This window comes from Mesoplodon densirostris, chromosome 8 (assembly GCF_025265405.1).
Source record: "Mesoplodon densirostris isolate mMesDen1 chromosome 8, mMesDen1 primary haplotype, whole genome shotgun sequence".
NCBI lineage: Eukaryota > Metazoa > Chordata > Mammalia > Artiodactyla > Ziphiidae > Mesoplodon > Mesoplodon densirostris.
The window spans coordinates 78,190,445-78,215,831 of record NC_082668.1 but is presented as its reverse complement, the minus strand read 5'-3'; the positions used below and the strand labels follow the sequence as shown (position 1 = coordinate 78,215,831).

General features: G+C 37.1%; 1 protein-coding gene across 1 annotated transcript in view; it reads right to left on the bottom strand.

Moving 5' to 3' along the window:
• The window catches only part of PKP4 (plakophilin 4), a 253,243-nt gene that overhangs the window by 65,322 nt on the left and 162,534 nt on the right, over positions 1-25,387 (bottom strand). The window contains exons 5-6 of the mRNA XM_060106074.1: positions 6,329-6,454; positions 6,022-6,212 (exon numbers count right to left, since the gene is read on the bottom strand). Of these exons, the coding sequence (XP_059962057.1) occupies positions 6,022-6,212; positions 6,329-6,454 (317 nt within the window). The remainder of the gene's footprint in view (positions 1-6,021; positions 6,213-6,328; positions 6,455-25,387) is intronic.

Here is a 25,387-nt window from a genome sequence, read left to right as displayed (position 1 = left end):
AATAAAGACAAAAATAAACACATGGGACCTAATGAAACTTAAAAGCTTTTGCACAGCAAAGGAAACCATAAACAAGACCAAAAGACAACCCTCAGAATGGGAGAAAATATTTGCAAATGAAGCAACTGACAAAGGATTAATCTCCAAAATTTATAAGCAGCTCATGCAGCTCAATAGCAAAAAAACAAACAACCCAATCCAAAAATGGGCAGAAGACCTACATAGACATTTCTCCACAGAAGATATACAGACAGCCAACAAACACATGAAAGGATGCTCAACATCTTTACTCATTAGAGAAATGCAAATCAAAACTACAATGAGATATCATCTCACACCAGTCAGAATGGCCATCATCAAAAAATCTACAAACAATAAATGCTGGAGAGGGTGTGGAAAAAAGGGAACACTCTTGCACTGCTGGTGGGAATGTGAATTGGTACAGCCACTATGGAGAACGGTATGGAGGTTCCTTAAAAAACTACAAATAGAACTACCATATGACCCAGCAATCCCACTACTGGGCATATACCCTGAGAAAACCATAATTCAAAAAGAGACATGTACCAAAATGTTCATAGCAGCCCTATTTACAATAGCCCGGAGATGGAAACAACCTAAGTGTCCATCATCGGATGAATGGGTAAAGAAGATGTGGCACATATATACAATGGAATATTACTCAGCCATAAAAAGAAATGAAATTGAGCTATTTGTAATGAGGTGGATGGACCTAGAGTCTGTCATACAGAGTGAAGTAAGTCAGAAAGAGAAAGACAAATACTGTATGCTGACACATATATATGGAATTTAAGAAAAAAAAAATGTCATCAAGAACCTAGGAGTAAGACAGGAATAAAGACACAGACCTACTAGAGCATGGACTTGAGGATATGGGGAGGGGGAAGGGTGAGCTGTGACAAAGTGAAAGAGCGGCATGGACATATATACACTACCAAACGTAAGGTAGATGGCTAGTGGGAAGCAGCCGCATAGCACAGGGAGATCAGCTCGGTTCTTTGTGACTGCCTGGAGGGGTGGGATAGGGAGGGTGGGAGGGAGACGCAAAAGGGAGGGGTTATGGGAACATATGTATATGTATGACTGATTAAATTTGTAAAATAAAAAAAAAATAAAAAATAAACAACTTAACCTTACACCTAAAGCAATTAGAGAAAGAAGAAGAACAACAAAAAAACCCCCCAAAGTTAGCAGAATGAAAGAAATTATAAAGATCAGATCAGAAATAAATGAAAAAGAAATGAAGGACACAATAGCAAAGATCAATAAAACTAAAAGCTGGTTCCTTGAAAAGATAAACCATTAGCCAGACTCATCAAGAAAAAAACAGAGAAGTCTCAACTCAACAGAATTAGAAATGAAAAAGGAGAAGTAACAACTGACACTGCAGAAATACAAAGGATCGTGAGAGATTACTACAAGCAACTATGTGCCAATAAAATGGACAACCTGGAAGAAATGGACAAATTCTTAGAAAAGCACAACCTTCTGAGACTGAACCAGGAAGAAATAGAAAATATAAACAGACCAATCACAAGCACTGAATGGAAACTGTGATTAAAAATCTTCCAACAAACAAAAGCCCAGGACCAGATGGCTTCACAGGCGAATTCTATCAAACATTTAGAGAAGAGCTAGCACCTACCCTTCTCAAACTCTTCCAAAATATAGCAGAGGGAGGAACACTCCCAAACTCATTCTACGAGGCCACCATCACCTTGATACCAAAACCAGACAAGGATGTCACAAAGAAAGAAAACTACAGGCCAATATCACTGATGAACCTAGATGCAAAAATCCTCAACAAAAATACTAACAAACAGAATCCAACAGCACATTAAAAGGATCATACACCATGATCAAGTGGGGTTTATCCTAGAAATGCAAGAATTCTTCAATATATGCAAATCAATCAATGTGATACACCATATTAACAAACTGCAGGGTAAAAATCATATGATAATCTCAATAGATGCTGAAAAAGCTTTTGACAAAATTCAACATCCATTTATGATAAAAACCCTCCAGAAAGTAGGCATAGAGGGAACTTACCTCAACAAATAAAGGCCATATATGACAAACCCACAGCCAACATCATCCTCAATGGTGAAAAACTGAAACCATTTCCTCTAAAATCAGGAACAAGACAAGGATGCCACTCTCACCAATATTATTCAATATAGTTTTGGAAGTTTTAGCCACAGCAATCAGAGAAGGAAAAGAAATAAAAGGAACCCAAATCGGAAAAGAAGAAGTAAAGCTGTCACTGTTTGCAGATGATATGGTACTATACATACAGAATCCTAAAGATGCTACCAGAAAACTACTAGAGATAATCAATGAATGTGGTAAAGTAGTGGGATACAAAATTAATGTACAGAAATCTCATGCATTCTTATACACCAGTGATGAAAAATCTGAAAGAGAAATTAAGGAAACACTCCCATTTACCACTGCAAGGAAAAGAATAAAACACGTAGGAATAAACCTACCTAAGGAGACAAAAGATTGCGGGCTAATCGGCGGCGTTTGTGGAGGCTGGTGTTTAGGGTGTCTGTGCTAGTTGCTGCTTTTGGTGCGAAAAATGCCGGGTCTGGTGGCCGCAAGCCCTGCCCCATCTGAGTCGCAGGAGAAGAAGCCTCTGAAGCCATGCTGTGCCTGCCCAGAGACCAAGAAGGTGCACGATGCGTGCACCATTGAGAAAGGAGAAGAGAACTGTGGGCACCTAATTGAGACCCACAAGGAATGCAAAAGTTTTCTGTATGCAGAAAACTATAAGACACTGATGAAAGAAATTAAGGATGATACAAACAGATGGAGAGATATACCATGTTCTTGGACTGGAAGAATCAACATTGTGAAAATGACTATACTACGCAAGGCAATCTACAGATTCAGTGCGATCCCTATCAAACTACCAATGGCATTTTTCACAGAACTAGAACAAAAAAGTTCACAATTTGTATGGAAACACAAAAGACCCCGAATAGCCAAAGCAATCTTGAGGAAGAAAAACGGAGCTGGAGGAATCAGGCTCCCTGACTTCAGTCTATACTACAAAGCAACAGTAATCAAGTCAGTATGGTACTGGCCCCAAAACAGAAATATAGATAAATGGAACAGGATAGAAAGCCCAGAGATAAATCCATGCACATATGGTCACCGTATCTTTGATAAAGGAGGCAAGAATATAAAATGGAGAAAAGAAAGCCTCTTCAATAAGTGGTGCTGGGAAAACTGGACAGCTACATGTAAAAGTATGAAATTAGCACCCTCCCTAACACCGTATACAAAAATAAACTCAAAATGGATTAAAGACCTAAATGTAAGGCCAGACACTATAAAACTCTTAGAGGAAAACATAGGCAGCAGACTCTTTGACATAAGTCACAGCAAGATCCTTTTTGACCCACCTCCTAGAGAAATGGAAATAAAAACAAAAACAAACAAATGGGACCTAATGAAACTTCACAGCTTTTGCACAGCAAAGGAAACTGTAAACAAGACAAAAAGACAACCCTCAGAATGGGAGAAAATATTTGCAAATGAAGCAACTGACAAAGGATTAATCACCAAAATATACAAGCAGCTCATGCAGCTCAATATCAAAAAAACAAACAACCCAATCCAAAAATGGGCAGAAGACCTAAATAGACATTTCTCCAAAGAAGATATGCAGATTGCCAACAAACCCATGAAAGGATGCTCAACATCACTAATCATTAGAGAAATGCAAATCAAAACTACAATAAGGTATCACCTCACACCGACCAGAATGGCCATCATCAAAAAATCTACAAGCAATAAATGCTGGAGAGGATGTGGAGAAAAGGGAACCCTCCTGCACTGTTGGTGGGAATGTAAATTGATACAGCCACTATGGAGAACAGTATGGAGGTCCCTTAAAAAACTAAAAATAGAACTACCATACGACCCAGGAATACCACTACTGGGCATATACCCTGAGAAAACCGTAATTCAAAAAGAGTCATGTACAACAATGTTCATTGCAGCACTATTTACAATATCCAGGACATGGAAGCAACCTAAGTGTCCACTGACAGATGAATGGAAAAAGAAGATGTGGCACATATATACAAGGGAATACTACTCATCCATATAAAGAAACGAAATTGTGTTATTTGTAGTGAGATGGAGGGACCTAGAGTCTGTCATAGAGAGTGAAGTAAGTCAGAAAGAGAAAAACAAATACCGTATGCTAACACATATACATGGAATCTAAAAAAACAAGGTTCCAATGAACATAGGAGCGGGACAGGAATAAAGACACAGAAGTAGAGAATGGACTTGAGGACATGGGGTGGGGAAGGGTAAGCTGGGATGAAGTGAGAGAATAGCATGGACATATATACACTACCAAATGTAAAACAGATACCTAATAGGCAGCAGTCACATAGCACAGGGAGATCAACTCGGTGCTTTGTGACCACCTAGAGGGGTGGGATGAGGAGGGTGGGAGGGAGATGCAAGAGGGAGGGGATATGCGGATATGTGTATTCATATAGCTGATTCACTTTGTTATACAGCAGAAACTAACACAACACTGTGAAGCAATTATACTCCAAAAAAGATGTTAAAAAAGAAAAAACAAAACAAAACAAAAAAATTTGTAGGCAGTTGGAAAATTAAAATCTGTATTTGGGGTTTACTAATAGTGCTAAAGATAATTTTAAAAATCCCACATATAAGCTGTTTACTATCAAAATGGGATAACACTTGGCCCTGATATCTAGAAACTGTGTTCCCCAGAATACATGCAAGTTCAGTTTTAAAGACCGTCTTGCAATCTCCAGGAACAAAATTAACTTACCGTAAGTTAAAAAAAATAAATAAATAAAATTAAAAAGTATCATGGCCACTCTTAGGGGCAAAATAGACAATCTGTGTAATTAATTATTATTCATAAGTTTGACTTTAGACCTGCCAACATAGAAATTCACCTCAGCAGATGAACTCCTGTAAGCATGTAGTCCAAAGTTTCCCAGAGTGTTTCATCAGAGTATCCCTAACAGCAGAGGAGTAAATGTATCATCTGAGGAATGGAGCTGGTGGGGGAGGAGTCTGCAGCTGGAAGTAGTGTGCCATGGGCACAAGACTTCCTGTCTTACCTTAAAAATTCACGCACCATATTTGTGTTTGTTTTAATACAGAAATGATTCTTAATACTTAAAAGTTTCCCTTAAATTGTTGAGCCAAAGTTGTTTTGTGTTTCTCCTTTGGCATTGTGAATGTTGGCTCACTGCTGTGTGTACCTTCAGGGCTTCCTGTATTGCATTAAGAGAAGCTTAGGGTTTGCCTGACCTCTTTGATCATCTTGCCATTTTTCAGCTCCAGAGGAATCACAGGGGTACTTGGACAGAGAGATCCTCACTAGTTATTGCCACTCGGGACTCCTATTACTTTTATTAATTTTGGCATATGCTGGTGGACTGAGGTGAATAAAGTGGCAGTCAGTGAGGAGTTAAGGAGTTTTTATAAATACATATGTATTATTATTTTTGACTATCAAGTCAGAAAACCTTAACAGAATAGTTATGCTTCTATACAGTAGCTCTCTATAGGCAGGAATATCTATATTCTAGCAGGCAAAAATATACGTTTTCAGAGAACAATTCCAATGATGAAGGCAAAAACTTTGGTTAGAATGGGCCAGTCCCATTTTGTGCAGGTGTGGGAATAGTACTTTGCCCTCTAGAACTCTTTACAGCATATTTTAGCTCTAGTATTTTTAGGAACTCATAACCCCTCAGGGACTAGAACATTCCACCCAATCCTCTCACACTCTCCGTGGACTATTCCCCTCATGCCAAACTTGCTGCTTACAGAAAAATTACTCTCCAATGTCTAGAATTTATCAGAATTCATTAATAGGAACTAATGCAGTTTTAGATTTCAAGCCTAAAATTTCATTAACATCATGGACTCATAGTGTAAAATGAGTCCATTTTTAAAAAAAGGACCAAGATGTATTTGGCTTACCTGAACCAGTGTTTGTCCTTCAGCTCTTGAATTCCTCACCAGGTGGTTATTAGTTGATCCTATGAATGAATGTTGTGGCCTATTATCTGCCTTACTCAAGTTCTGGCTGTTGTGGAAACTCCCTGCTTCCTGGTATCCACTGTCGGAATAAGAATTCATTTGTGTTGAACTTCTTGAGTTACCCAATGATCCTGAAGGAATGAAACCAGCAGAATATATCTTCATTTTACACTTCTGATGCTCATTTTCAACATGGAAATATTAAAAGCAAATCTAATACTTAAAAGATAATACAACAGACCCTCACTTTCATGGAGAGACGTCTGTTCTGGTGAGTAGAGGGTTCCTTGTTCTGGCTCTGTCCTGATGAGATAGTTATTGGGATGGACAGCGTCAGAAGCTCTAGGTTTGTTTATACCAGTATTTGGCACATCTGGAAGAAGAAAAGTTTAATCAGCTAAACTCAATGAAAATAATACATAAAAACTTGCTAAAAAAAGGGTTCAGGTATTTGTCAGTAATGTCTTATAATCTGAATACAAGACTATTAACTCAAGACTTCATACAAGTTAATACAAGACTATTTTCACCTTAAATTGCACAGTCATTTTGACTCTTTTCTATATGAAAGTGTTCCATATACTCAGTTTATTAATATGTTTTGCTAAATTTCATGAATGTTTTTCATCCTGATTACCAGCGACAAATTAAGTTACATACTACATTAAATTAAAATCTGAAAACTGACCTTGTTACCCCTTGGAAAACTCACCTCTCAGGGTGAGTTCCTCCAAGAGGATTAACAGATGGAGTGAGAAGGGTGACTATGTAAAAAAAGATCCTCCATATCTCAAAGTATTGAAATGAAAACATGCATGATGTTCACATTATTGAGCTTGGTGATGAAACCTCTGAAGGTAGGGCTAGCTTTTTATGTCATATTTCATATCATCTAAAATCAAAGGAACTCTGTGCAGAGTTTTCAGAATTGCCAACAATGGAAATTTAAATTTCTTATCCATTTGCTTATTTTATTCTTTTAGTCTTTACCAAATGAATATAGACAAATCTAACCTCATTATTTTCTTTACTCAAATCTGTCTCGCCCATTATCTTGTTTTATTTTCAACTGTATCATTTTGCCATCTTGAACTTAAAAAAAAAAAACAGAACAATTTATCTTCTTCCCGATTCCAACCTCTTTTTTATGCTGTAAATTTAGGTGGTGTAGCTTATACTGCCTTTTCCCAATTCTAATCAAATATGTTCTCTTTCCTCTAGGTTCTTCAAAATATATTTGCCCATATTCTGATTATCTTCATGACACGTCTTTCTTTCCTCAAGTTTAACCCTCATGTTGCTAACAAACATTTTTTTTCAGGAATGCCACTTCACTCTCACTTTACAGATTTAAATTGAATCGGTATCACATTCTGAGTTTAACACACAATCCTAAGGATTGAAATTAGTCTTTCCTTTCTGACTTTCTTTCTTTAACTATTTATTAAGGCCCTCTATATGCCAGGCTCTAAGCATGCAGCTGAGAAAAGATACAGTGTTTGTGTGTCGCCGTGCATGCACATGTTTGTGTTACTGTTTGGGGAAAGGAGCTTAGGAAAAATTTCCTAAAGGAAATAATATCTAAGCAGTATCCATTTACCACAGGAGGCCAGTTTACCCTTTCTTTATAGCACTTATCACCATCTCTCTCCACTAGACTATAAGCTCAAAGCAGGCAGGGACTTTTGTCTGCTTTGTTTACTGTTGTATCATCCTCAGTGCCTAGGATAGGTGCATAGCACTCAGTAGGTGCTCAGTAAATATTTATTGAACAAACAAATTCCCGGTAAGAATAGCAGCTTCTCTTTATTGAGCACTGATTCATGCCTGGCATTGGGCTGTGGGCTTTACTTTATTGTGTTCAATAAGGTTTGTCTATAAAAAGCAAAGTAAAACTTTTAGGCATTGCTGATCAAGCTAGTTTGGAAAGGGAATATAGGGTTTACAGGAGAACTGGGATGCCACATTCTAAACCTTTAACTTGATGTCAGATTCAATCCAAGGTTTTGTTTCCTAGCCTCCAGAAAGATTTGCTGACATTCTTAATATAGGTTTTTGATGAACCTGTCTCTAGGTTTATCATTTGACATTACACTTCTAGGTAGCAGAGCTCTGTGACAGTTCTGAATTCTTAAGTTTGGAATTTCAATACAGATTTCAGATTGTATGTGGATTCCCTGGTACACACTGAAACATGATCTAAGTCTCTATCAGGCTGATAATACTGGAGAGTAATCTGCTTCATTTGTAAGTCTTCTGTCTTTCCACAGTTCTAAACATTCTTATACAGCAATTCTTGAAGGAGTTTTATTAGGGACTAAGTAAAATACATAGTTTGCTAGGTTATAGAGTTTTACAGGGAATGGAATGCTTCAGAGAACCTAAACAAGAGAGGGTCTGAAATCAGAGCTAGGTAGTAATCCACTTTTATTTCATCCCGGAATGGAACACTGGAAAATCACACAGGAAATGGCAACAAACTATAGACATGGAAGTACCAATCTGGCAGTTTCAAGAATTGGCATAATGGGAAAATGTGCCACTTTTAAAAAGAAAAAGACGTTTAGATAGTTCCTAGCTTCAGCTTTAGTACAAGATAAAACCTGGGATACCATTACATCAAAGCTCTTGGCTTGGAAACACTAGGTGGCATGCAGTGTCAGAATCTGAAAAATTATCACCATGGAAACCAAAACCATTAGAGTTCTGTGTATGTCTCTCTTTTTAACCATTAGGAGATATTATTTAAATAAAAGAAAAAGAGACATACTAAAAATCTATACTCCAGCAATTTTGTCTCTTTATCCAATGGAACATTTTCTCACAAACCAGGTGACAAGCAATTGTGCTCATTTACACTCTTTTCTAAGAGAAGCTATTTAAAATAATCTTGATGGGATCAAGATGGCAGAGTAGGAGGATCCTGAGCTCACTTCCTCCTACGGATACACAAAACTGCAACTACGGATAGAACAACCATGTCTGAGAATGACCTGAAGACTAGCAGAACAGATTTTCTACAACTGAGGATATAAAGAAAAGTCCACATTGAGATGGGTAGGAGGGGAAGATACACGGTCTACTCAGAACACATGCATACAGTGCAGCAACCCACAAACGGGAGAGATATTACAACCGTGGAGGACCCCTGAGGAGTGAGGGACCCAAGTCCCACGTCACACTCCCCAGACCAGGGACAAGGAAGACAAGCCCCCATAACGTCTGGCTTTGAAAACCAGCAAGGCTTAAGTCTGGAAGAGCCAGAGGGCTGTGGGAAACCAAGACTCTGCCCCTAAAGAGCTCACACACAAATTCACCTGTTCCAGGTACCAGGGCAGAAGCAACAGCTTGAAAAGCATCAAGGTCATATGAGAAGGAGATTCACTGACTAATTTGCAGGTAAGTGCCAGACAGCAGGTATCTGGTGGAACTTTCTTTGGGAATGGAAACACTGTCAGATGCCATTTTTTTCTTTTCACTTTCCTTCCCCCTGGCTGACCTGTTGCTGGCAGCTGCCATTTCTGTTTCTCTTTTTTCAACCTAACTAACACTGTGCACCTTCCCCAGGTGTTCCTGAGGACCAGCCCTGCACAACCCACCTGCCCCAGCGGGCCCCTTTAAAGTGGTTCTCACTCTGCCCCAGCCAGTGGGTAGCCCCAGCCAGCACTGGCACCCCTCCAAAGTGGCTCTCACTCCAGGGAGCTAGCTCAGCATATCAGCATGTCTGCAACGGTTCCAGCTGGCCTTGCAGCCAGTTGAGCTGGCGACCAGCCCCACACATCAGTGTGCCTGTAGCAGTTGAGGAAAAACCTATCAGCTGCTGGACCAAGGGGTAAGCCCAGCCTACCAGAGTGCCTGTAGCAATAGTGGTCTAACCACAACAAGAGGGCACACACGGGGTAGCCCTGGATATCCTGGCTCTTGTGACCAGGAGGAATTGTGATACCGGACCTCACAGGGGACTTCCTATATAAGACCACCTTTTCAGAACCAGGAGAAATAGATGATATGCCTAATGCATAGAAACAAACACAGAGAGTTAGACAAATGAGGAGACAAAGGAATAGCTTTCAAGTGAAAAAAACAAGACAAAAACTCAGAAAAAGAACTAAACAAAATGGAGATAAACAATTTACCAGGTAGAGTTCAAAATAATGGTCATAAAGATGCTCACCAAACTAGGACGAAGAATGGATGAACTCAGGGAGAACTTCATAAAAGAGAGAGAAAATATAAAAAAGAACTAATCAGAATTGAAGAATAAAATAATTGAAGTAAAAAACACACTAGAGGAAATCAACAGCAGATTAGAGGATGCAGAATAACATATCAATGATATGGAAGACAGAATGGTGAAAATCACTGAATAAGAAGAGCAAAAAGAATTTAAAAAATGAGGATCGTTTAAGGGACTACTGCAACAACATCAACTATCTAACATTCACATTACAGGGTCTGTAGAAGGAGAAGAGAGAGAGAAAAGGACAGAAAATCCATCTGAAGAAATAATGGCTGAAACTTCCCTAACCTGGGGAAGAAAACAGATATCCAGGTGCAGGAAGCACAAAGTCCCAAATAAGATGAACTCAAAGAGATCCACACCAAGACATAATTAAATGGCAACAGTTAAAGATAGAAAAACAAAAAGTCACATACAAGAGTTAATATGCCATAAGGCAATTGGCTGATTTTTCAGCAGAAACTTTACAGGCCGTAAAGGAGTGGCATGATATAGTCAAAGTAATGAAAGGAAAAAGTTACGACCAAGAATACCCTACCTGGCAAGATTATCATTCAGAATTGAGAGATAAAGAGTTTTCCAAATAAAAGCTAAAGAAGTTCATCATCACTAAACTGGTCTTAAGAAAATGTTAAAAGGACTTTTTTAAATGGAAAAGAAAAGGCTATAACTAGAAACAAACAAACAACAAAATGGTGAAAGAAAAAAATAGCACTGGTTAAGGGAAATGTATAGTAAAAGTAGTGGATCAACCACCTAAAAAGTCAGTATGAAGGTTAAAGGACAAAAGTAGTAAAATCATCTATATCTAAAATAATGAGTTAAGTGATACACAAAATAAAAATAAAATATGACCTCAAAAACATAAAATGTTCAGGGAGGGGAGTAAAAAAAGTGGTGCTTTTAGAAAGTACATAAACTTAAGTGACCATCAACTTAAAATAGACTGCTATATTCATAGGCTGTTATATATAAAACTCATGGGAACCACAAACCGAAAACCTGTAACAGATACACAAAAAATAAAGAGAAAGAAATATAAACATTACACTAAAGAAAGCCATCAAATCACAAGGGAAGAGAACAAGAGAAGGAAGGAACAGAGAAGAACTATAAAAACAGCCAGAAAACAATTTACAAAATGGCCATAAGTATGTACCTATCAATAATTACTTTTAATGGAAATAGACAACATGCTCCAATCAAAAGACATAGGGTGGCAGAATGGATTAAAAAATAAGACCCATATATATGCTGCCTACAAGAGACTCATTTCAGATCCAAACACACAAATGAAGGGATGGAAAAAGATGTTCCATGCAAACAGAAATGGAAAGAAAGCTGGGGTAGCAATACTTCTATCAGGCAAAATAAAATTTAAAATACAGACTGTAACAAGAGACAAAGAAGGGCATTACATAATGATAATGGGATCAATCCAACAAAAGGACATAACTTGTAAACAGCTATGCACCCAACACAGGAGCACCTAAATACATAAAGGGAAATACTGACAGCAACGCAATAATAGGGGACTTTAACACCCCACTTACATCAATGGACAGATGAACCAGACAGTCAATAAGGGAACACTGACTTTAAACAACACATTAGACCAAATAGACTTAATGTGTACACACACACACACACACACACACACACAGAAAATTCCACCACCTGAAAATAGCAAAATACACATTCTTTTCTAAGGCACATGGAACATTCTCCAGGATGGATCACATGTTAGGCCACAAAACAAGTCTCGATAAATTTATGAAGACTGAAATCACATCAAGCATGTTTTCTGACCATAATAGTATGAAACTAGAAATCAATAATGAGAAGAAAACTGACAAAACCACAAACACCTGAAGGCCAAACAACATGCAACTAAACAACCAATGGGTCAATGATGGAATCAAGAAGAAATAAAAAAATACTTTGAGACAAAGTGGAAACACAATATTTCAAAATCTATGGGACTAGGCAAAATCAATTTTAAAAGGGAAGTTTATAGTGATACAGGACTACCTCAGGAAACAAGAAAATTCTGAAACAAATAATCTAACTTTACACCTAAAGGAACTGGAAAAAGAACAAAGCCCAAAGTTAGCAGAAAGAAGGAAGTAATAAAGATTGGAGCAGAAATAACTAAAATAGAGACTAAAAAAACAATAGAAAAGATCAATGAAACTAAAAGCTGATTCTCTGAAAAGATAAACAAAATTGATAAACCTTTGGCTACACTCATTAAGAAAAACAGAGAGGGGACTCAAATAAATAAAATCAGAAATGAAGCAGGAGAAGTTACAACTGATACCACGGAGGATTGTAAGAGATTACTTCAAAAAATTATACACCAAAAAATCAGATAACCTAGAAGAAATGGATAAATTCCTAGAAACACAAAAATCTTTCAAAACTGAATCAGGAAGAAACAGAAAATCTGAGCAGACTGATTGCTAGTAATGAAATTAAATCAGTAATCAAAAAACTCCCAACAGACAAACGCCCAGGCCCAGACTGGCTACACAGGTGAATTCTACCAAACAAACAAACAAAAGAAAAGTTAAGACCTATCCTTCTCAAACAAAACCAAAAAACCCCATGCTTATATGATCAATTAATTTACTACAAAGAAGCCAAGAATATGCAATGGGGAAAGGCAGTCACTTCAATAAATGGTGTTAGGAAAACTGGACAACTACATGCAAAAGAATGAAATTGGGTCACTTTCTTTTTTTTACAACACATACAAAAATAAAATCAAAATGGATTAAAGACTCACATGTAAGATCTGAAACCATAAAACCCTAGAACAAGACATAGGCAGTACACTCTTTGACACCAGTCTTAGCAATATTTTTTTGGATCTGTCTCCCCAGGCAAGGACAACAAAAGCAAAAATAAACAAACGAGACTACCTCAAACTAAACAGCTTTCGTACACCAACAAAACGAAGAGGCACCCCACTGACTGGGAGAAGATATTTGCAAATGATATATATGTTAAGGGGTTAATATTCAAAATACATAAAGAACTCATAAAAATTAACATAAAAAAACCAAAAAACAGACAACAGAAAGAAATAATTCAATTAAAAAATGGGCAGAGGACTTGAATAGACTTTTTTGTTGTTATTTTTATTGGAGTATAATTGTTTTACAATGGTGTGTTAGTTTCTGCTTTAAAACAAAGTGAATCAGTTATACATATACATATGTCCCCATATCTCTTCCCTCTTGCGTCTCCCTCCCTCCCACTTGAATAGACATTTTTATAAGGAAGACATACAGATGATCAACAGACACATGAAAAGATGCTCAACATCACTAACCATATGGAAATACAAATCAAAACCACAATGCGCTATCACCTCACACCTGTCAGAATGGTTATTATCAAAAAGACAAAAATCAAGTGTTGGTGATGACGTGCAGAAAAGAAAACCCTTGGGTACTATTAGTGGGATTGTAAATTGGCGCAGCCATGATGGAAAAGAGTATGGAGGCTCCTCAAAATATTAAAAATAGAACTACCATATGATCCAGCAATTTCACTTCTGGATATTTATCTGAAGAAAATAAAAGCATTAATTTGAGAAGATATATGCACTCATATGTTCACTGCACCATCACTTACAATAGCCAAATACGGAAACAGCCCAAGTGTCCACATCAATGGATGAATGGCTAAAGATGTGGTATTCCCTTGTGTGAATATTACTCAGCCATAAAAAGGAATGAAATTTTGCCATTTGCCACAACATGGACAGACCTAGAGGGTATTGTGCTAAGTGAAGTAAGTCAGACAATGACAAATACCATATGATTTCATTCATATGTGGAAGCTAAAAACCAAAACAGAAACAGACTCATAGACACAGGGAAAGAAATTAGCTGTCAAGGGATGGGTGTGGGGGGATGGTTGGCAAAACTGGTAAAGGGGCTTAAGAGGTACAGACTTCCAGTTATAAAATAAATAAGTCATGGGGACATAATGTATAGCACAGATGAACCTAGGGGCAGGGCAGTAATAAAGACACACATGTAGAGGATGGCCTTGAGGACATGGGGCGGGGGAGGGGTAAGCTGGGACGAAGTGAGAGAGTGGCATGGACATATATACACTACCAAATGTAAAACAGATAGCTAGTGGGAAGCAGCCGCATAGCACAGGGAGATCAGCTCGGTGCTTTGCGATGACCTAGAGGGATGGGATAGGGAGGCTGGGAGGGAGGCTCAAGAGGGAGGGGATATGGGGATATATGTATGCATATGGCTGATTCACTTTGTTGTACAGCAGAAACTAACACAGTATTGTGAAGCAATTATACTCCAATAAAGATGTATTAAAAAGAAAAAGAGAATATAATCAACAATATCCCAATAACTCTGTACAGAGATGGTTACTAGACTTATTACGATCAATTTGTAATGTATATAAATGTCAAATCACAATATTGTACACCCAAAACTAATATAATATTGTATATTAACTATGCTTTAATAAAAAAAAAGAAAGAAATAATCTTACACAGATCAAGTACAAATTGTAAGATACATTATTCCATACTGGTCACCCTAACAGTAAAACTTAACAGAATTAGAATCTTAAAAAATGCAAACACAAACAAAATCAACAAAATTACCCCCAAGTAATATGATCCTCTGCCCTCTAAATGTTAGTATCTGTTTCTTATACTTTTATTTTTTATTTATTTACTTTTTGGCTGTGCCGTGTGGCATGCAGGATCTCAGTTCCCTGAACCCGTGCCCCTGCAGTGGAGGCGCACAGTCTTAACCACTGGACCATCAGGGAAGCCTATGTTTCTTATAGTTTTAAATGCAATGCCTCAGAAAACAGAATATAGAAAAGGACAGAGATGTTAACTAGAACACTAAAGTATTAAATCCCCATGTATCCCAAATCTAATTTGAAGATCTAAATAACTGGGTTTAGAGTACAGGGTACCTATTTTGTGCTTTATATTTCAGTAAATATAAAAGTTACAGTTTTACAAAGTTGGTTAGAGGTTTATTTAATATGAACTGTAAAACAACCAAATTCTATACTGTGAATAAGGTCTTCAGTCATTTTTCTACTTCTATAGTAGAGTCCAATGATAATGTATACCTGCAAAGACAAAAAGATACTGAAATCTCTTCTGAATCACTAAAAGGAAATTAAATTGTTTTCAAGATAGTTTTTGCTATTTACTGTTTCTCTGAAAACTTGTAATTCACAAATCGTATACACCCACATAAATGTATGTACATACAGCTACTATACCTCAGATATACAAACGGGTCATTTCCTAATTACTGAATAAAGTACACCTATTGTAGTATGGTGTGTCACAATTACTAATTATGCATTATTTATGCAATCTTTCAAATAAATGTCTTTTAAAAACATCTGCTTTGTGGAATGGAAGCAGATACTAGTCAAATTTACCAGAGAAACCCACAGAGACTTACAGGATGGGGTTCATCATTTCATGATCAATGCTGTAAACTACAATTAACCAGTTGGCATGCTGTTTAGCACAATCAGAACATGAAATTGAGAGATTTTTATGAGTAAAAATGGCAAACAGAATATGAATGCTACTTCTTTAACCTGTGTACTGAAGAACATGTGTTACCTTTTTGAAAAAATCATAAACATGTTTTCTGGGACACCAGAAATATACTATGGGAGATTTTCAAACATCAAATTAGCATCTTCCAAGAAAATGAATGTCTACAAATATAGAACTTGAATAAGCTTCAAGGTGGAATGAAATAATCTCCATCTGTGATTAAGACTGGGAGATTTGTGGAAGCATGGTCCTTCTTGCCTGCTACATTTCATCCGAGTGCCTGAATATTACCCAAAAAAGGGCAATTAATTAGAAAAAGTAGAAGGCCGCAGCTAAGAAAAGTATTAGCACATAAGGGACAATAATGTTGTAGGGTTATAAAAATCTGTTACATTACCCATCCCGTTAAGCTCACAGTAAAAGATGAAGTACAAAGTGAATTATTTTATCTTTTCTGTGATGTACCTTCCAAATACATACCAAGTATGCATAAAAATATGCTCAGTGAAAGGTCTAAGGCTTCTTTAAAGAACTTGAAATTCTTAAAATGCCTCTGCTTTGTTAATCTATGTGTCTGTTTATGTTATATGAAATGACAGAGGTCTACACTGTGTGTAAAATCACCACTGAAACAGGAACCTAGGGAACAGTAAGGAGATTTTTTAGTTTGTATAACCCTCTAACTAGTCTTTCACAAACCAGCAGGCTGCAACCTTATGCTAGATTCTCCTTGTCCTGAGTTGCTATAGAGTTTAGGGGTTTGCCCTTACATAAAAGGTAGTGTAGAGTGGGTTTTGGCAGGGATCTTGGGATGGTAACAGCACACAATATTAAGGCAGATGATACTTTCTTTGACAGTTAAGGGAATTAGGTATGTCACATTTCTTCCAACTCTGGTCTATGAGTTGAAGTCAGGCTATCACACTCAGGTGCAATACTGTGAAAAATATGAGTAGAGAATTTAGTCTTATAGGGACTCAACTTCCTGTTAGGCCCTGGGACTCTCACTTCCCATAGCACCGTAGGCTCAGCAGGGAGTCTACTTTCCACAGAGCTGCTGCAGAAATATTCCAGTGCCTTCAATGGCTAAGAAGTAAAGCTCTCAGCCAAATTCTGGAAGGAGACCTGGAAAATGGTCCCCAAGACTTGTCCTCTTCAGTAGCTTCTCTGATGTACAAGACTCATTTCTACAGCAGGTAACTTTATTATTGGAGGCAATGAGAACACTGGGAAATCCTGTTTCAGAGAGAAAATGTAAATAGGGTGATGGAAGCATGAAGCATAAGAACATTCTTTAATCCACATAAGATAGAGATGGATATTGACTTATATCTTAAGAATACTACAGGGCTTCCCTGGTGGCGCACTGGTTGGGAGTCCGCCTGCCGATGCAGGGGACGCGGTTTCGTGCCCCGGTCTGGGAGGATCCCACATGCCGCGGAGTGGCTGGACCCGTGAGCCATGGCCACTGAGCCTGCGCGTCCGGAGCCTGTGCTTCGCAACGGGAGAGGCCGCAGCAGTGAGAGGCCCGCGTACAACACACACACACACACACACACACACACAAAGAATACTACAGATACTTGGAGTTTGTTGACCCAACTACAAACTACTACATACATATGATATTCTTTCAAAGTTGGGTTTTAATGGAAGTAAAGACTTAGAAGAACGAGCAGAAGACCATGTTTCTTGAAGCTATTTCTAGTCTGGTTTTCTTGATGTATCTAGATTTTTGGGTCTTATGCATGCTTATACTATCTCTTAAATATTAATAAGACAATGGCCCTAAAATTTTTACTCATACGGAAAACACTGTGTGAAAAGCCTTGGAAAATAGAAACCATTATTAATGAAGTACTTTCTAGTTCACTTTAAACCTTATTCTAAACATCAACTAGTCTGCCTTAAAATCCACTGTAGAAGCTCATCTATCCGAATTGAATCTCATAGTTTAAACAAACTTCGTATCTGTATAAACTGGTATAAAGTACTTTATTTGATTTCTACAATGACAAATCTGAAAAATATTTTAGGTTTGTATGCCACCAGAGAGCTCTCCTGTTCAAAAACATTTTAAAATTCCTGAATTCTCTTCAGGGATTCAAAATGATTCAAACTAATTTTTAGGGGAAAAAATAGGAATTTCCACAAGTAGTCATATTAAGATGAGTGTTTAGTAAGTATTTTTAGTCTGGGTACTAATTAAAATACAGTTATTAAACCTACCATAAAAAATTCATACTCTATTATACCTATAAAAGGAAAACTATAAAAACAAGTTTAGAAATATAAAGATGAAAAGAAATGGATCACATCTGCAAAGTGTCCAAGTTTAACAGGCGGTGTTCATAAAAGGCCAGAGGGCTCTCACTTCCTAACGAGTAAAGCTGAACAAAGAATAAGGGACTTGCTGTGATGTAAGAAGTGTAGTCTACGGAAAATAAGTGCTCAAAAACCAGTCAAATATTTTTTCAAAGACAAATTTTGTTCCTTTTGGGGAAAAGATGTTACCAAATATATAAATGAAAATATTTGATAGTGGGAGATACATTTCTTCCGTTAAAAAAAAAAAGAAACCAAAAAAATCCTTCTCTAAAAAATTCCATACATATTCACCATTAAAAGAAATGAATGGGTCTTGTGAAACCAGGTTTTTCTGTACTTTTCTACTGGATTATCTATTTTGGTAAAGATTATCAAGTTACAGCTAAATGCAGGCTAACTTTGGCATAAAAATGAAATGTGGAGTTATAGATGGTAGCCTTTTTAATGTTTCCCAAAGTAACAATTGTAAGCTAAGGAAGTGGGGCTCTGTGTTGAGGAGGTGGTAATGGAAAAACAGGAGATTTTGGACTTTACAATTTCTATTTTATTTTAGCTAGTTAATAGATTATTTCTTCACATATCACTAAAAGCATGAGAAAATTTAAATATTTATTTCGACTTGTTTGAATTAAACGTTAAAGGCTAAAGCTGGATATTTGATTTTTACATGAAGTACTAACAATATTTAAGCTTCTGGGGGATGTGTTCATATGTCATGAATAACTGGCTCAGGAACATAAAGATACATGTTGGCTAAAACTAAATGCTAATATTCTTATTTGGTGGCACAAACACCCATGCACAAACAGAGTGATAAATGTGGAGTTCTAAGCTGATGCCCAGCACGCTAGAGGTGATTTTGCTTAATAAGAATTTTAACAAAATCCCATCTATGTGGAAACTCAAATTAAGTACCACCCACTGGCTGGGGAGCACATGTCACTGTCTCATAGTTGGTTTCATTTCCGTTAGGACCAGCCTTCAGAGTATGGGCAACAGCTTACTGGCTTTAACACGTCACTCTGATGTACGAGTTAAATCCCACTATTTTGAACCCTTTATTTAAACAATTTGTATTTAAAGTTTTTTAAACTTTTCAAACATATATAAAAACAGAGAAAAGTATAATTAACAACCCCCCAGATTTCATAATTATACCACACTTTTATGATCCATTTATCTTTTTCTTCTGTTAGAGAATTTTAAAACAGACCTCTCATATCAGATGATCAGAACTCTAAATACTTCCATTTGTAGCTCTATAAAATAAGGACTTCACAAAACTACAATTATTCCATAATGCCGTAAAATGAGTTCATATTCAGAATTTTCCTGATGTCTCAGAAATGTCTTTCTTCAGTGGCTTGTACTAGTCAGGCTGAAATAAGGTTCACTGATTGCGTTTTTGATTGTTACTTAAGTTCTTTCGATCTAGAAAGGATTTCCCATTCCTTCATTTTCATTTTCTTGGCTCACTGCTGGAACCATAGCAATAAACTCATAGGATGCGCCACATTCTAAATCTGTTTGATGGCTTTCTCATGGTGGCATTTACACATCCTCAAACCTCAATTCTTCTTGTAAGCAGAAATTTAGAGCTAAAAGCTTTCAGGTCAAACTTTTGTGGTTAGAATACTTCATGAACAGTGCTGTGTACTTCACATGACGTCACATCAGAACTTTTACATTTGCTCAGATCAATCAGCCAATTCAAGTGTGGCAGCCTGATCTTTGTATTTTCAAGTTCACCATCTTCCTTTCTACTAATGCAAGGATTCTCAACCTTGGTTGCACACTGCACAACTTGGTTGCCTGGCGTGGGAGTGGAGGGCATAGAATTTAGAAACTACTGCTAACTGAGTCCCATGCCCAGAGATTCCAATTCAATCAGCCCAAGCTGTGGTATGAATATCAGGATTTTTAAAAACTCCCAAGGTGATTCCAATGTGCAGCTAGGATTGAGAATACAGAGGTTTTTTCATACACTGACAATCTTCGCTTGAACGCGTGATTTCATTAGGGTCTGTAAATTGTCGAGTTTTCTAATTTTATTGTTCTTTCTACATTTATCAGCAGGAATTCTTTGGCATATTTTAGAAATCTTTAGATAGCCAGTAATGACTAGGGTTATTTGGTGATCCTGAAATAAAATCTGTATTAGAACAAGCAGGATAAAATTTTAATTCTTCTCTTTAATTACTAGTAACTAAGTTGATTTAATTATGAGTAAGGCAGTCGTTCTCAAACTGCAGAGTGGAATCAACTGGGGAGCTTTAAAGACTATTGATTTCTGGTTTGGGCCCCAGACTTTTGGATTTAATTGTGTATCAGGAGGCCTGGGAATAATATTTTAACAGCTCCACAGGCAATTTTAATGTGCAGCAAAGTTTGGGCACCTGTGGAGTGAGGTGTTGGTACCCAAATCATCTCCAACAGTGATAGTGTTTTTTGCTTGTTTTGGTAGTCGTCGTTGCATTTTTGTTGACAGAAAAATGTATCTGATCATTTTGAGCCAGATACGAAAAGAGAAGAAACCAAAGCTGATAGGTATCATGACAAATTTATTAAATTCCAAGATGAGGCTTACCTCCAATTTCCATAAGAATGAGTCAAATAATAGAATGGTCAGTGGTATGCTGAAGTCTCCATGCAACGTTCTGATTTAATGAATATTTAATAATTATTTCTGTAAATGATTTTACTCTATTTAATCTGTAGATAGAGCTTATGATACAGGGAAATTTGAAGCAATTTTTTTTTAAAAGCCTAATAACTTATTAAAATTTTAAATACTCACGAGGATTTACACTTTGTATGTTACTACCCTCTGGTAGCATGGGAAGCATGATAGGCATGACACTTGGTATAGGTAGGAATATATGTTTGTGGGGACCTATTTGGACCCTGAGAGCTGGCATGAAGATTCTTCTAAACTAAAGATATTTGAGATTCAACAGATGCAGAAAGAAGCCTTTTTGGAGCTTCCCTTATTTCACTAAAAGCAGAAAAGTCCTGGGAGTGAGGCTGCCATGGATCCCTTCTGGGGGAGTTTTATGGAATGAAAAAAAAAAAAAATCAGAGAGACCACTTGCACCTGCGTAAACAAACATCATCACAAACTGTTTTATCTCCTGTTTGTTCCCCTAGAAATCCACTTGTTCTTCCCATAGAAGCCTCTTCTGCCTGCTTCCTCTCCCCTAAGTTAGGTATATAAGCCCCCAACCCTAGTCATTTAGGGAGCTACTTTTTTTTTAATTTAAAAAATTTTAAATATTTATTTATTTGGCTGCATCGGGTCTTAGTTGCAGCATGCTGATCTTCGTTGAGACACGTGGGATCTTTCGTTGTGGCGTGTGGGCTCTTCATTGCTGCGCACGGGCTTCTCCCTAGTTGTGGCATGAAGATTTTCTCACTCTAGTTGTGGCACGGGTTCCAGAGCGTGTGGGCTCTGTAGTTTGCGGCACGCAGGCTCCTAGTTGAGGTGTGTGAGCTCAGTAGTTGTGGCACGTGGGCTTAGTTGTCCCACGGCGTGTGTGATCTTAGTTCCTTGACCAGGGATTGAACCCGTGTCCCTTGCATTGGAAGGTGGATTCTTTACCACTGGACCACCAGGCAAGTCCCTAGGGAGCTATTTCTTTTGTGAGCTCTCATATGCATATGAATACTTAGGGTTTTTGAAAAATTATGATTAATCTGTCTACTGTCAGTTAAATTCACAGGCCCCCAGTTACTTAACCTAAGAGGGCAGAGGAAAAATCTCCCCCCCTCCACATACTGCTAAGCATTTTCGGTGGGCAATTGGACACTATTTGTCAAAATAAAAATGTATACACCCTTGCCCAGGCAGTTCCCCTTAAAAATGTAATCAACAGAGACACTCAGATGTTCAGTGAAAAATTTTACCACTGCTTGTCAAAGGGCAAAATTGGAAAAAACAAAATATTCACTAATAAGGGAATGGTTACATAAATTTTCTAAACAATAGATAGCCATTAAAAAGGAGGCAGATCTTTATAAATTGACACAGAAACACATGCATAGTTTTACTATGTTGTTAAGGAAAAAAACCTTAAGTCATAGAACAATGTATAACATATCCTCATTGTATTAAAAACAAAACAGAACAAATTTAAATGTGTGGATATTTACACACACACACACCCCTCAGATTTTCTGTGTGTGTGTGTGTGTATGCGTAGGTATGTGGGGCAGTGGCCATGGTATGGGTAGACGTGGCAATGAAGGAAATTTTTACCTTCTACTCCAAATTCTTCTAGACAATTTATTTTAAATAAGAAGCATGCCAAAATAAACAAACAAATAAAAAAACACACACAAAAAAGTATGCCTTACTTTTGTAACAAGACATGAAAAAGTGGTGATTAGGAAGCTACAGCACTGCAATTGTGGTAAGAAGACTATAATGACTGTGTTACTAAAAAAGGTCTGAAAAAATAAGGGAGGAAAACCTTGGGACTCCAAGGCCAATATTAACAGAAATCCATATTCCTCTTGGTATTTGGAAGAGAAGCAGAAATAAAATTTTGTCATTTATACAATTTATAGCCATAATAAATCATAACATTCAAAATCTGCAGTAAAATAATAGTTCTTTATATAGGATTGCTAATTTAATATTCTATTTATGAATATGCACGATATAACTTCCTACTGTGGGGACAGACAGCACACTCCAGCTCTGGAGGCTGCTCCTTGTCCTAATCTGCAGGGAAGAGGAGGGGAGGGGTAGATTCTCAGGCTGATGCCGCTCCCCTCCCCTCATTTTACACACAAGTACTAAAATTGGCAACTGCCTAGATTCTAGTAATTTCCACCCCCCCAAACAGAAAAACTGTGAAATTGTGATTTGTGACAAAATTCACAAATTTACAGGATGTGGCTGGAGGATTTAAGTAACAACCCATGATCACTTTAACAAAAGGACTCAATTTGTGGCTTCAACAGCTTCTTTCTGGTAGGTAGGGCACATGGTGTTTGGTTATCTTTATGACTGAATTGGTGTGCCTTTTCTTAAAAGAGAGGTAAGTCCAAGGTTTTTTTCTTTAAAAGATATCCTCCATAATATAATATTTTCCATCATGAAGAAGTATAATTACTTGTGCATAAATTTGCATTCTCACTTTCTTCGGGTCTTTACCTATTATTCAAATATATATTTTCTGTGATTCTGGAGCTTATTTTTCTATTTTAGTATATGGGTTCTTAAAAGTTAACTCAAATTTTGGTGGAACGTAAGAGACTGTACAAATACATACATTGGTAAGGGATATGAAGACATGAATAGTGGAAAAATAGCACACTAACAAAAGAGGAAACAGGAACCCAAGACAACATTCCCTCTTCACTCTTTTTCAGCAGAGTATACATAAACACACCCACAAAATCCAAGGTCATAAGAAATGCAAGGCTAAGGAAAAAACAAAGCCACAACAGAAAATAATTAACTTTCCTCTTCATAAAAGACAAGAGGAGGTCCATTTATGTGTTTAGAGAGCAGACATGTAATGCTGGTAAGCTAGAAAATACAGAATAACGAAGAGAGACGGCAACAGAAAGGCAAGATAACAATAAAGCGTACATGCTTAAAACAACTTTGTTATGTCCAGGGGAGCTTCTCCTTAAGATTCCTTCCCAATCAGCCTAGGAAAATAAAAATGCTTTGTAGAATGGATGATTCTTCCCCACACTTTGGGAGGTTATCTCTTTGAGTGTCCAAGGCCTTGGCTTTCTGCTTTGCAACAGCCTGCGATCCTTGGTACAAGTTAAAAATCAAAAATCAACCAACCAACCAATCAACCAACCAGAAAACACAAGTAAGCTGATTCTCCTGAATTGAACCATAAATGGAAATCTTCTGCCTGGGGCATCTTGAGCTTTTCCTTAGAAAATGACTCTGCAGTAAGTTAGCTATTTAAAAACAAATTCAGCAGTTGGTCTCAATTTCTGGCATTTCAATGGAATATTGCTGAAAACTCCTGAGCAGGCAGGGATCTCTCCCAGGTAGTGATCAAACTATTGCCTTGCTAACAATTCACCTTATGGCTGAAGAGCTTTTCAAGCCAAATTTGTAATAAACCACACACACACACACACACACACACACACACACACACAAAAGGTAGAGAAACTGTCTTCAAGTAAATGTTCAAAATATTAAAGAAAAATGAGGAACAATAACAGAACTTCAATCCTAAATCCTTTCAAATTATCCTTTCTTATTTAGGAAACCAAGATAATTGAATAAAGATGTTTCTTTTGTCAAGACCTAGCCAAAGACAAAATAGACCAAAGACCTTTTAAGTATTTTTTTATATTTAAGCCACCCCTACCTCATTCTGGGTGGGACTGCCAAATTCTAAAAACAAGATATTTTCATATTACATTCAGGGTCTCTGCATGCAAACTGGTAAAGAAAAGATAACAGTTAAACTTTACAGGAAAAGTAGCAGCAAAACTGTCATTTCATCCTGTTTACTTACAATCAAACTTCTAAAGGGCATCTATAACTGCTCAGAAAAAGGAATATGAAACAAATCAGATTTTTCTCTTTTATTCATACAATTAAATTTCAATTTTCTACCCTTATCATTAGGTCTTATTGCTATGGTTACAATTTAAATACCTTAAGTATGGTTGAAAAGTAGGCAAATTTAAGAAAACACACAAGAAACATTAATGTAATTAAAATAATAGAGAGTAGAATAAATATCAGTTGTGTTTGCTGTGTTTGAAAGTTAATATACTTCCCCCTCCCTGCAAAAGGAAAAAGGGTAAGTAAAACTCCCAGGTTGGAATATGAGTTTGGGCAGCAGTATACTCCGACCAAAGTAAGGGATGAAGTATAGTTATCAGGTGTGAATTATGAATGTCGCTGTGGTGATGACAGATGAATTACTAGAGTTGTATTTCCCTAACACTAAAGTATTTGGGGAGCTATCTGGCATATATTAAAAATATATGAATATATAATATTTATATATTAAATGAAATATTTATAATATTTTATCTATTTATCTATCTATATTTTATGCATTAGTAAATCACAAAGATGGTGGTCAAATGACTGAAGCTGAGTAAATGCACTGGAGGGGAGGAGAGGGAGAAAGGATGCCAAGGGCCCAGATGTTCATTCT